Source organism: Myzus persicae, unplaced genomic scaffold (genome assembly GCF_001856785.1).
Source record: "Myzus persicae strain clone G006 unplaced genomic scaffold, MPER_G0061.0, whole genome shotgun sequence".
Taxonomy (NCBI): Eukaryota; Metazoa; Arthropoda; class Insecta; order Hemiptera; family Aphididae; genus Myzus; species Myzus persicae.
In genome coordinates this window covers 293,242-307,111 of record NW_019102724.1, presented here as the reverse complement: position 1 = coordinate 307,111, position 13,870 = coordinate 293,242, and the positions used below count along the sequence as shown (strand labels likewise).

The 13,870-nt window shown below is 28.6% G+C and overlaps 2 protein-coding genes across 4 annotated transcripts; one reads left to right on the top strand and one right to left on the bottom strand.

Moving 5' to 3' along the window:
* Nucleotides 1-332: 332 nt before the first annotated feature.
* Nucleotides 333-3,450, bottom strand: LOC111033035 (small lysine-rich protein 1). Of its 2 annotated transcripts, none has more exons than XM_022313594.1 (2): nucleotides 2,597-2,691; nucleotides 333-870 (listed from the first exon to the last, which is right to left on the bottom strand). In XM_022313594.1, exon 2 carries the CDS (start codon nucleotides 863-865, stop codon nucleotides 605-607), a length of 261 nt encoding a protein of 86 aa, XP_022169286.1. In that variant the 5' UTR covers nucleotides 866-870; nucleotides 2,597-2,691; the 3' UTR covers nucleotides 333-604. The 2 variants fall into 2 exon arrangements, with proteins under 2 accessions (XP_022169286.1, XP_022169285.1); XM_022313593.1 differs by lacking the exon at nucleotides 2,597-2,691 and adding an exon at nucleotides 3,341-3,450 and having other exon boundaries at nucleotides 355-870.
* A 54-nt stretch (nucleotides 3,451-3,504) lies between these two features.
* On the top strand, nucleotides 3,505-6,824 carry LOC111033033 (mitochondrial folate transporter/carrier). Of its 2 annotated transcripts, none has more exons than XM_022313592.1 (7): nucleotides 3,505-3,775; nucleotides 4,039-4,226; nucleotides 4,298-4,448; nucleotides 4,516-4,762; nucleotides 5,201-5,314; nucleotides 5,446-5,591; nucleotides 6,655-6,824. In XM_022313592.1, exons 2-7 carry the CDS (start codon nucleotides 4,070-4,072, stop codon nucleotides 6,788-6,790), a joined length of 951 nt encoding a protein of 316 aa, XP_022169284.1. In that variant the 5' UTR covers nucleotides 3,505-3,775; nucleotides 4,039-4,069; the 3' UTR covers nucleotides 6,791-6,824. The 2 variants fall into 2 exon arrangements, with proteins under 2 accessions (XP_022169284.1, XP_022169283.1); XM_022313591.1 differs by having other exon boundaries at nucleotides 4,009-4,226.
* The last annotated feature ends 7,046 nt before the right edge of the window (nucleotides 6,825-13,870 follow it).

The following is a 13,870-nucleotide window of genomic DNA, read 5'->3' as shown; positions in this document are numbered from 1 at the left end:
TAATTTAAGATACCTGCTCTCTTTACTTCTCTCTGATTATTATTAATACTACTACTATTATAATTATTATTATTATTATTAAAATAATTTAAGATACCTGCTCTCTTTACTTCTCTCTGATTATTATTAATACTACTACTATTATAATTATTATTATTATTATTATTATTATTATTATTTTTATTATTTTTGTTTGTTTGTTTTAATGATCTAGTTGAATTTGCTCATTTCAATAATGTTTCGGCGTCATTTTAGTTGACTTGTCTGTGATAAACGATTATTTAGAGAAAATAAAATCTAAAAACAATTCGGCCAAAATGACGCCAGGCTTGTTTATTACAGATCTGCTTAGTGTTTTTTTTTATTATTATTATTTATAAGTAATATTGAATTCATATTGTATTATATTACTCATGTGTATTGTACAAGATGATTTAAAGTCATACTTTTGTCACAGTGTATATTTTTATTATTATTACTATTTTTTTTTTTTTTTTAGGAAAAGTGATATGTAAACATGTAAACATAAATGTAATGTATATTTTTTTATTACAAAAAGTCAATAACATATTTCTATTGCATTTATACCGATCCATTTTTATTCTCATTTCCCTTTTTTGGCACCTTTCTTTTTCTTCTTCTTTTGCGCCTGTGGCCATGGAAAGCCTCGGCACTTCAGCAGATCTTGTACATTGTGACATGTGTGGTAAGCATTGTCCATAGCACATTCATTGAACACATCCACCAAGTTCCTCGACTTTTTACCTTCCTTCCGTGTCTTTATTGTTGTTGGTGTCTGCTTTTTTGTTTTTTTGTCATCTTTAGAATTTATCTCTTTTTTCTTTTCACTTCCTTGTTTACTCATTTTTCCTGAAATTAGCGAAGTTTAACATCTGGACTCTAGACTTAAGAGTATATACATTTAAGTTAAAATATTCGTTTTAGATGAGCTGTTAGTTGGTTGTTATCTTTTGTACAATTATTGATCAAACTTCATATAGCTTCAGTTCCATAGAAACTGTATTGCAGGTGGTTCTTAGGGTACCATGCACAAAGTTGATGAAGAGGTCCTACCTACATAATATGTACTTACCTAATAATATTTTTAATAACCTAAATTTAGTATCAAAATAAAGACATTTTTTGAACTAGGGTTAGATTTATAAGATCACTGCTTGATGAATTTACATCAGGATTCAATAACTTCAAGATATGACACTGTCTATTTCTAAGGACTAAGATTACTATGTATAATATTTACACACTATATATTTTTTTTATTTAGTTCTGTTAGGGCACTACACCTAATAGGTATGCCATGCCGCCATTTTCGACTCATTAATTTTGGGACTTGAGATTTCTGTTCTCAAAACATAAAAATTGTTTATGGGTATGTACTAACTAGGTACCTTACTAATTATTACAAAATGTAATATAAACTCCGTCATTCACCATAGGATGATATGGATCTCGTTTCACCTTTTACGTTTTAACACGTACCTACCTTGTGAAAATGACAATATATCTTCGTCTGTCGGGCATTAAAAAAAAAAAATGATGTATACCTATACAATAGGTACCTATTCAGTATTCTCACCTATAATAGTGTAATACCAAATACTAATTATAGTCTATAAACTATAGTAGGTTATTGCTTTTGACTGAAAATGTGAAAACCCCATTTAACTTTCAACCTTTCTGCATAAGAACATAAACGATTTTTTCTTTTATTTTTAATTTCATTAATGGTCATTTTTATGCCAATTGTATTCAATTCAACACTTTATACAGTGATTAATCACGTATAGACTTAAATTTGTTAGATGGAAGAATAATGACTTTCCACGGAAATTCTTCATCGCGATATAATTTTACAAATTTTAAATTAACATCATCACTCAATTTCAGCATTTTGCAACACGCCAACTCCTAACAATAATAACATCACGTGGCATGAATAAAAACAATGCGTTAACATGTATCCCATTCACACAGAGATAGAACACCTAGCTAGGGTAGAAAATTCAGTGGTGATGGCCCCTACGGATGTTACCATCCGCCTTTGGGCTGGGTACGCACTTACTATTCATGAATAAGTACGGGGAATTTTGGCTCCAGTGACATACCTCGAATTTTTTTTTAATTATCGACGGTAAAAAAAACTTTTCATTCGGTCAAGAACTTGAAGTTTGAATAGAACGTTTCTCATAAGTTAGTTGTTAATGGAAATTATAATAAAAGTTGAGCACCATATATTTATTATTTGTATGACTGTATGCGAGTCTAAACTAAAATTTGAAATTTGACAAAAAAAAATTGTAATTTTGGTAAAAGCACCTTGGGTGCTGTAAAAATATGATAAATCGTTAATATATTATTATAGGTAGCTTAATAATGTTATGTATAAACTAAACACTAATATAAATAAAAACATTTTAATATCTATTATATTATTATAATTTAAAATGTACCTAATATATACCGTGTGCCTCAAAAAGCAGGGGCCACTATACCACTCATAACCATGTAAATATTTTTCAATTCTGTTTGCGGGACATTAAACTAGACTAATGGATCATAAATTTCGATGACTTACAATGTTTTTAACTCATGTATCTTTCGCATGCGCAATAAAACTTATATTTTTTTTAATGGCAACCCGTAATTTAAATATCATATTCGGGTTTATCGATTTATTTCAAACCATTTTGATGCATCAACTTTTGTCCTAAACCCAAAATTGACTAAACTAGAGCTAAGTAGAATTTAAAAAATTTAAAAATGTTCTAACTGTATGTACTTTTTTTTTCTTCTAAACACCACGAAACAAACAATCAAAATTATTATTATTAAACTAATTAACTATTTACGAATTAGGACAAAAGTTGATACATCAAAATGGTTTGAAAAAAATCGATAAACCCGAATATGATATTCAAATTACGGGTTGCCATTTAAAAAAATGTAAGTTTTATTGCGCATGCGAAAGATACGTGAGTTAAAAACATTGTGAGTCATCGAAATTTACGATCCATTAGTCTAGTTTAATGTCCCACAAACAGAATTGAAAAATATTTACATGGTAATAAGTAGTAAAGTGGCCCCTGATTTTTTGGACATACGGTGTATATTAGTAATATTGTAATAGTGTTCGAGGAAATCCAGAAAAAATGTTTGAGTCGGAAATTTGATAGGTCTACACCCCCATCTCAAAGCCATGAATTGTAGTTCGGGACGGCCCTGTGTAAACCTCCTCCATTGAAAATAGCTGTGTAAACCACTGTAACTACTAATTACCCTAAGATCATAAAATAGTAAATAGTAAATACTAAGTAGGTACCTTTATAATACGAACTACTACATGTAGTCGTTCGTGGTGGAAACCGCCGAAATGTTTGACTGGCATTGCCAACAGATCAATTAGAGGACATTGTTTGGTTAGTGGATACGGTTGCACTGGTGTCCCTGGCCTTGTGATAAAAATAATCTGACGAAATCAATTTTCTCTTTTGTTCCCTCTAATAAAAGTTAAAACGTCCCTCTCAAGTCTGTTCGCTGTGCCGTTAAGTTTCGCGTTCGATTAACAAGTTCGTCGCTGAATCTCGATTACAATAATGTGGACGTCATTCAAACCAGAAAGTTTTTTCGATCGGTAGAACACTAAAACTGGTGGAAGGCATCGAATACCTTCACCTCTATACTTGAACGTACACGACATGTCGTCGAACAAAATCCTATGTGATAGTCAATTGTGATAAATACCTAATATCTATAAGTTAGTTTATTTAATTATTCACTATATATTTATTTTGTTAATATATATTATGCATTAGTATATATGATGTATATAAATACATAAACATATTCTGTTAATTAAGTGTTTGAAGAGTTTAATTTAATTTGGTTGATACACAGTATAGTTTATTTTATTTCTTAATTTCTTTATTATACAACTATTACATGCAATTTCTTGAATCGTGAGTGTGTAATAAAAGATTGACCATATAGCGGTGTGACAATGAACGTTCTTGGCCCTAGAACAGCAACATCAGTCAATCGTGTACCTGATATGGGACAACCAACCAAGCCGCTGACGAACAGTCCGCCAGTAACAAAATCTATGTTTCAACATGTAAAAATAGAACATTTGGTGGCTGGATTTTCAGGCGGTGTTGCATCTACACTCATACTTCATCCCCTAGATTTGTTGAAAATTCGATTTGCCGGTGAGTAATTGATGTTATTTTCATCCTCTTTTAATTTCAACTTTAATGTAATATATATTTATGTTTTACAGTTAATGATGGGAGAAATGCAATACCAAGTTATGCCGGACTGGGAAATGCCGTCACTACAATATTTAGACAAGAAGGGATAAAAGGACTTTATAAAGGAGTTACTCCAAATGTTTGGGGATCAGGAAGTGCATGGGGTTTTTATTTCCTATTGTAAGGAAATCTTGTACAACCAAATAAAATAAATATAACTATTAAAGTTTACAATTTGTATTTTTAGTTATAATTCAATAAAAGCTTGGATTCAAGGTGACAACACTAAAAAACCTTTGGGTCCAGCATTACATATGACTGCAGCAGCAGAAGCAGGCATACTCACATTAATGATAACCAATCCAGTATGGGTAGTCAAGACTCGTTTGTGTTTGCAATTTGATAAGCCCAATGATCCGAGCAAGTCGTACAGTGGAATGTGGGATGCATTTCGCAAGATCTATGGTGCTGAGGGTGTACGAGGCCTGTACAAGGTATTCTACAATACCTGACAGTTTGGCGAATGAAATAAAAAATATTCATTGTGTGGGCTAGATTTATATAATTTGTCCTTTGTAGATTTAATTTAAACTAAAGGTAACATTAGATGAATTATATTAAAAGTCTGAAATTAAATTAAAAACCAAATGAAATTATATTTCACAAAATATGAAAACTATGAAAAATTATTAAAGCAGTTATTAAAAAAATTGAAGCTAAATTGTATAGCATATGCTCACTGTTTATTTTAAATTTCTAAATATAAATTTTAATTAAACTGTTAAAGTACATTTTAATTTATAATCTAATTCCACACGCTTTGATTGATGTTGGGTATATTGTTTTTGTTTTGTCTTAAGTAGTAAATAATAGATGGGTATAATAGATACCCTTACCCAAAAAAAAGTAGTTGGTCATATACGTTATTGTAGGGCTTTGTTCCTGGCATGTTTGGCGTATCTCATGGTGCCCTGCAGTTCATGACTTACGAGGAAATGAAGACTTTTTATAATGAATACAGAAGATTACCAATTGATGCTAAACTGGTGAGTTATAAATATAAAGTCATTGATTTAACATAAGACACTTGAATTATAAGCATCTTAGTTAAATCGATCACCCTATCTATTAAAATTGTAAATAATAATTACTAATCATGTTTAATTATCTACTACAGGAAACATCTGAATACATTGTATTTGCAGCGTTTTCAAAATTAATTGCCGCTGGTTTGACATATCCGTATCAAGTAATTCGTGCAAGACTGCAAGATCAACATCGTGAATACCGAGGCACTTGGCATTGTATAACCCAAACATGGAGGTACGAAGGTGCTGGTGGATTCTATAAGGGATTATCGCCATATTTATTACACGTGCTTCCAAATATTTGTCTTGTGTTATTGATATATGAGAAATTTACGAACACTTAATATTCTATTACACCAATATGAGTTTAAACATAACAAAACCTATCAGTCCTGTGTTAGTTTTTTGATTCCAAGTATTTTTAATTTCTTTATATTTAGTATTAATAAAATGTTCTATTCTTTATGTTAAAAATAAAATTATCTGTCCCTTATATTTATATATTGATATGATATCAGATGATATAAATATGTGTATAATATTATACACATCAATTGTGCAATATTCAAAGTTAAAAGTTCCCTTGAATACAAAAGTTAAGAACAAATGAATAAGTTAATAATAAATAAGATTATCAGTCTACATTTATTTGATTTTTTTTCATATAACATGATTATTGCCTTTTGACTAATACTTACCCCTGTCCAAAATAATTTCTCTTGTAGACAGAATTATAATATGACAATACTCCTCTTAGTTGTATGTGTATTTATAGAAATAATGTAATATATGTTATATTTCTTTGTTTTCAATACTTTTATTTCTTAACGGTTAGTCCTAGTTACTCAAATTTATTTTACAACTGGTATTTTGTTTTGTTTTTAATATATATTGTACAATTTCATCAATGTGGTGAAGTAAATTCATTTTAATTATATACCGTAATATGATAAAATAATACTTTCCAAAAGTTAGTTTTTAATATTTGTTCTGTCGTCGCGATACACTGATAATTGCAGTTAAAATAAACTAAGTTAAAATATTTTTATTGTTTCTATTGATTTGGTTTACGTTAAAGAAATATTTTGTATAAATATATTCTTTTATAATATCATGTTCATTGTTACTAAACATGTAAAATATAAATATAGATCACGTGATAAATATATTTGTAGTTCGTTTTAACATGTCATTTAACAGTGTGTTGCGGTGCTGCCAGTAACATAACAAAACAATTGGTAAGATATTTTTAATAATGTATCAAATGTATTGATTTCAATAATTTTATTTTATTTCAGGTATGAAAGGACACGAGGATTTTATAAAGGAATTGGGCCCAATCTATTGAGAGTTATACCAGCAACCATCATTACATTTGTAGTCTATGAAAACTTATCTTCATATTTAATTAAGTTGAATATTATACCTTCATAGTTAAATTTTAAAATGGTCATTAGTTATTTTCATAGATTTTGTGATATTTTTTTATGAACTTTAACGTATACAAGATTAAGAGTTGGTTATTAATAATTATTACTTACTTTAGTACTTAATAATGTTTGTTCCATTTATTTGTTTGAGTAAATGTTGTAGAATTATAATAAATAATAACACATATTTTTTTGTTGCATAAAAATAAGGAACTAACAAAATTAGGTATAGTTACTGTTAAAAAAAAATATTTTATGTGAAACCATATTTACAATACTTTGTAAAGGAAAAAATTTTGGATGATGTCAAAAATAATAGAGGTATGTAAATAGTAAAAGAGGAATGCACCACTTGCAAGCAATGCCTTTGCACGCCTATGTATACAATCAGTGGCGTGCCCAGGAAATTTCAATGGGGGTAATATGTGTTATAAATGTTTTGGCATAAGTACATTTAAATTAATATAAAATAATTAAATAAGTTGAAGTCATCAAAAAAAAGTCAATGGGGGGGGGGGATATAACCCCTAACCTCCCCCCCCCACTTTGAGCACGCTACTGTATACAATATATTATTATGCCATTAGTTTTTGGGATAAAATTAGTTCAACCTATCAGCTACTGCATTATTAATAGGTAACATTCCATTTATAATCTAGTATGTTGTAAAGTCAATACTAAATGCTAAATAGAAGTATAACTACATATAGTATACTAATATAATAATCAAAAATAAATAAAAAAAAAAACAAAAAACACACATTGTAAAATAGTATACCTAGAAACTAGAAATAGAAACTAGGTTTTACCTGATTGGATTGGGTTATCCAAAAATGTCTCATGGTCGATTTACATATCTTGGAAATTAGTTGGAAGTTAACGTACATTATTTAATCAACCTTTCGGGTTTTAATCTTCTATAATCGGAAAAAGTCAACAAACTCAAAATTTGTGCAGAGGTGTATGTACCAAGAGACGGACTAGGGCAAAATATTTGGCTCGGGAAATCTATAATTTGACCGGCCCTTGGCCATTTCGTTATCACAAAATGTAAAAACTTAAATATAACTAGGTATCTATATTCTATAGTAAAAAATCTACTTTTATGAATTAAGAAATAAGAACTTTATAGCATAGCACTGGTCAATCAGACGTTATTTGATATTTTTAAATAAAAACCTTCGACAGTTATTGGCAAGTGTTGTCTTGTATAACTGAGGTCTGAGGTCATAGATCAAGAGCGAACTTAACGCAATGAAAATAGAAATAGTAGTAAAAAATGTATGTTTAATTTTTTTGAAGTTTTTGGAGAATTCTATTGGTTCTTAAAAAATTTACAAAAAACTACGTCAAGCCATATAAATTTCCTAAAAACGACAAAAAAATGTTTTAAAAATCCAAAAAGTTAAAAAAAATGCTAAATAAAAATTTTATTTTTCGTTTTACTAATGGGTGGCTGCTTTCCTCAAAATTGTTCACGCATTATGTACAAATATTATTAAGGATATGATGTATTTTTTTTAATTATCTATATATATAACTAATCTCATTCACATCTACTTATTGTGCCATGTGGTATAGATCATAGATCGCATTTAAAAAAAAAATTTAAAAAAAAAACTTCGTTTTATTGATACATGAAACGAATTTTTTTTTAGGACAGCAATGTTTAAGAAAGTGCAGAAAAAAATAAAATTTGTATTGAAATCCGTACCCTAGTTATTAATAATTCTTTCTGATGATGCATTGAATATTGATACCGAGGGGAGTGGACGATCAGCCGAACCGAAATTTAATATATCTTGAACACCTTTTAGCCCAATTTTTCAATGATATGAAAATACAAAATATTTATAATTTATATGTAGAATTATGTATATTATTTTAAATTTATTATAAGTATAAAATAACAAATTATTTTTGAGCATCTGCAGCGGCCCGTCGGGAAAGTTCCCGGTATCCCTCCGGCCCAGTCCACCCCTGTAAGGTACATATATATTAAAACGAATATCTACACCCTACACGGGTACAAAATAAATGAAAAATATAATTTGGTGGGTACCTAATACCTACATCCTACTATAATGGCAATATTATATTAGGTATTATGTATTAATATATTATTCTAAAACTCGTAACTACAAAACATTTTGTTATTCTAGATTGCGAAAACATGAGCCACAAAATAAGGAATAGAAAATGACTTAGGGTCCATGAGATGTTAAAAATGATTATTTTGTTTCAATTTATTCAAAAAAAATGTTGCCGATATAAAAAAATCAAGGTCAAAAATTCAATGGAATTATAGCCATGATACCTACTTGATAACTGCAATAGACATAGCTATATATATAGTTTCTAGTCTTCTAAAATGACTATTAGGTACGTTTGTACAATTGTATTTTATAATAAATAATAATATATTCTATATTATGAATTACCTATGTAAATTGAACTCAATTCCTAAGAAACTACATTTTAACACTTGTTATACCCACGGACACCCGCATAGAATTAACCCACTAGGTGTAAAATACTTCTGGTGTTAATAATATAGTTGCTATAAGCCTTTTATATCGTTCATTATTTATTATTTTAAGATTTTAAGTCTAACATATTGTCTCTCAGAATGTTACTATCTTTCCCACGACCATGGAAATAAATGAACAAAAAAGGAATTTTTATATTTTATTATTTATTTGAAAAGTCTAAATTATTAAAAAATATTTCCTCAGTTGGTGTATTTGTACCACCTGTCCACTCACCGTGCGTTACTACATATACCTATAAGTAAAATAAATTATAAATTAGATAATCGCATTCCCATAAACATTTTTATTTTATAGATAAGATTTAAAAAAAAAGTTTATATAGGAATATGAATGTAGTTTATTTACATTTTACGTGCAAGACAGTCAACGGCTATTGATATTTTGGTCCAAGGTTATATTTACATTAGGTTATTAATTATTATAGACATTAAAATTACGTATGTATACGTACCTACCTACTATTACATTCCCATTTCTCTAGCCAAACTGCACAGTGGCGCCGAAGTGGCTTAAAAATACTAGGGTAAACCATGTAAAAATATAAGGCATCGTGTATGGTATACATTGTATACCTCTATAAAATCTCAAGCAGACAGGGGCTTTGCCTCTCATTCCCCTTTGAATCTAAATTTCTATGAAATATATACATTTTTCGTACAAAATAATTTTCAAGTTTTCTTGATTTTGATGATTTTAAACATTTAAATTCCAAATGGTTATAAAAAAAGTCATTGTTATCTATTCTATCTCCTTTATTTTTAAACTGTTATCATAAATACTTATGAGGAACCTATTGTATTAAATTTTCAAGCTTTTTGAATTAGGAAACATTTTTTGATCGATGTTTTTAAGAAAAATATAAATAAGAAAATCTATTATAATATATTTTTTCTATTTGGTGAACATTTTGAATATCTATGGTTGAGCGTTTTCAGTAATATGTTGAATTATTAAAATAAGAAATCCGTTTCATGTGAAAATGTTAATTTAATATGAATAGTTACTGCCGGTACTGGTGCATAATGTTGAAAAAACAATATTGAAAAAAACTTCAAACGCTCATGAAAAATTAATTTGTCTTTCCGTCAAATGTTTGTTTGTTTGTTATAGGTAGAAAAACTTTTAATTTTAATAAAAAAAGAACGATTTTCATGAATTTTCTAACTTATAATAAGACTATTGTGAATTAACGCTTACTTTGTTTTTGAATTACACTAGTAGCATCTTCTTAGTCTCTATATTACGAGGAGCCTTATCATTAAATGTCCAGGTTTTTAATGGAGCGGAAAAAAGCGACAAGAATTTGAAAAAACCATACAATTTTTATTGTTATACTTTATTGAGTTACGCCAAAAAAACAAAATCTATTTTTCAAAAACTGGTTGGCTTAAATTTATTGATTTTACTTTGGCGTATTTTTGTTTGTGTATATTCCTATATACAGTATTTATTTATATTTATATTTATTTATTAACGGGCAGAGCCCTATACAACAGTTTCACATAATGAATTTACAGTTTAAATACAATTAATAACTCACACATATGGATTTCACCAGATAATAGTAACAATAATTATATATGTATAATGGTAAGTATTTAGAATAAGAAAGTAGTAATACCTAATTTTACCAGTCATGTCTGCCAGATAGGATTTGAAACACGACAGAAGTGGTTCACCAAACCTAGATTTGTATAGGGTCTCAATAAGGCAGAAATGGTCAACTCTATCAAAGGCCTTAGACCCTTAGCAAAATCTGTATAAATAACATCAACTTGGATGTGCTTTTCAACAGCCTCCAAAACAGAATTGTTAAAAGCCATCAAATTCATAGTGGCTGAGCGACTAGGTCTGAACCCATATTGCTCATCGATTAGAATTGAGTTAACAGGCGATTGAATACTTCTCAATACTAATTGTTCGAAGAGTTTAGATATGTGGCTCAAAATCGACAAAGGTTTATAATTTTTGACATTGGCCTTATAACCCGATTTAAATATAGGATTGACAGAACTAATCTTGAGAATGGATGGGAAGACTTTGCTATCGAGAGAACGCCTGAAAAGTAGCCACAACGGAAAACATAAGGAAGACTTTATAGTTTATACTGTATAAGAAGATACCAGACAGGCCATCAGGGCTTATGGACTTAACACTTTTTTGAGCATCTAAACCAGTGTCAACATCATCGGTATCGAATGAGCAAGTACTAAGCAGGTCATGGATCAAAAAAAGAGAAGAATGATCAATAGACAAAGGTGGAACATGAACATACACTGTATTAAAATAAAGAAAAAATAAATTACAAACTGACTCAGTGACCGAACTTTGTAAGTTCTCAAAACGTACAGATTGAGGAATCTCATTGTTGAACTTGTGAGCTCGAACAAAATCCCAAAACGACCTAGGATTATATTTAATTTTTTTTAATTATTGTCAATAAAATTTTTTTCTCTCTGTTAAAATACTAGAAAAATAAATATATAGTTCCATCTAAGTTGTTGTTAGTGAAATAAAAAAAATGTTGGGAGTGAAACGACAGTTATTTTTTATGTTCCTCTGAAGTTAGAATTTTCACTACATATCTCATAATCACGAAATCTTAAAAAATAATTTTATACTTACAAATTTATAAATTTTCGGTTTTTTTAGCTAAGGATTGAAAATTTAAAACAAGGTACCTATCTCATAAGTAGTTTATACTGTCACCAAAAAATCTTTAAAAAAATTGTATTGACATAGTTTTTTTTTATTGGTATTTTAAGTTAAAATCGGGACGAAATTAGATATTTAAACGAAGATTAAATGCATGATATTCAAAGCCGATTGGTTTAAAATGTTTAAATTTAATCGATTATTTCAATAGAAAGCAAAATCTAAATATTTCATTACTTCTAAATTATCTGTGCATTTATTTATCAAAGTAATTAATAAATCTAAAACCACGATTAAAGATATCTTTAATCGTGTCTAAAACCAACTAAAAAGTATTTTGAAATTATTCATCTGCTCTCCAAGTAAGCTGTTAACAATGGAACCAGACTGCTGACAGCTGACGATTATAAATATTATCATTGATTAGTATTTAGTATACAATACATGCATTAGTATGGCGTTGTTTATACAGTATGATGTTTATTGCTATCAGTAAATTGCTTAAAGCCATTCAATTTTAGAACTATTCAATACTATCTTATTTAAAGTATTTGAGAACATAGATTTAATGTTTATATTTTATGCTAACATTGATAAGTATGATAACATATTATGAGTAGGTAAACGCCCTGTTCTCAAAATTGTTATACTATTAGTACACATACACCACGGTTCACGGCAACAACCACCTACCACCGATCTGTACCCTGTGTTCGGCGCCACTGAGCAACTAAACTTATCCAAAAAATGTTGGTAAAATATAGTATTGAAATCTCACAGTTAAAGATATATTGTTATGTTTAAGTGAATTGTTTTCATTGTGGAGACCACAAGTAGAAAATATTTTAATTCTATTATATACAGATATATCTAGGTGGCTAAGTATGAGGTAATATATATCACATGCAACCTACCTATCTACTTAGATGTAGATATTTATGGCATTAGCCATAAAGACTTGTCATTGGTACGCACGGATGTAAATACATTTTATTTTTATGATGAAACATTGAAAACGAAACGAAATGGACTTTAAACCTTTAAATGCGATAATACTGAATAATTCATTGATCGTATTATGTAAATTATTGGAAAATCCATGTCGTTATTCGTATAAAACAAACCAATGTATAGATATAAAAAATGAATATTGTAATAGTCATAAATTGTCTGGAGAAAACAAATTGTATTGTTTCTATCTGTAATCTCATCACTTTTATTAGAATACACTTATTTACTGATCTAAATAAAAGAAATATGTTTTATTCATCATATGGCGTAATACCTATATATAATGACTCTATTTTTTTTTTTTTACAAAAATAACAATATGATAAACATATTACATATTTATGCTTTAGTTTTACTTTTATCTAATAAGAGAATTTTGAGAAGGTATCATTATATAGTTGTGTATTGTACATATAGGTATAATAACAGGTATATAATAGTGGGCACCTATACCTATCTCTTATACATAAGTCTTTTTATTAAATATTTAAGAGATTTGATCATAATTATATTCATATAATGTTTTGTTCAATTACTATAAAAAAATACTTGACATACCTATATAGTTATTCAATTATTATTGATAAACCTATAACATGGGAATTTTTTAATGAAAATAATAATAATAATAATTAATAGTGTCATTTATATTATATATTAAATTATTTTACTATACAATTTTAACCTCTTAAATATGTATTGGTAGTTGGTACCTACATATTTAATAAAGATTTTTATGTGGCTTTTATTTGTTAAGTATTTTTGGGGAGGATTCAGCTTCTCTAGCTCTCTTAGTCTCCCTACTACCAAATCTAGATTCCAACTCTCTTGCCCTCGAAATGTAGGTACCTATAATAATTAGCACT

Bases quoted from the DNA above. Each gene is read 5' to 3' on its own strand.
- LOC111033035 (XM_022313593.1), bottom strand. From the start codon at position 865: ATGAGTAAACAAGGAAGTGAAAAGAAAAAAGAGATAAATTCTAAAGAT.
- LOC111033033 (XM_022313591.1), top strand. From the start codon at position 4,019: ATGAACGTTCTTGGCCCTAGAACAGCAACATCAGTCAATCGTGTACCT. The intron at 4,227-4,297 runs GTGAGTAATTGA...TATGTTTTACAG, and splicing joins GTTGAAAATTCGATTTGCCG to TTAATGATGGGAGAAATGCA. The intron at 4,763-5,200 runs GTATTCTACAAT...ACGTTATTGTAG, and splicing joins GTGTACGAGGCCTGTACAAG to GGCTTTGTTCCTGGCATGTT.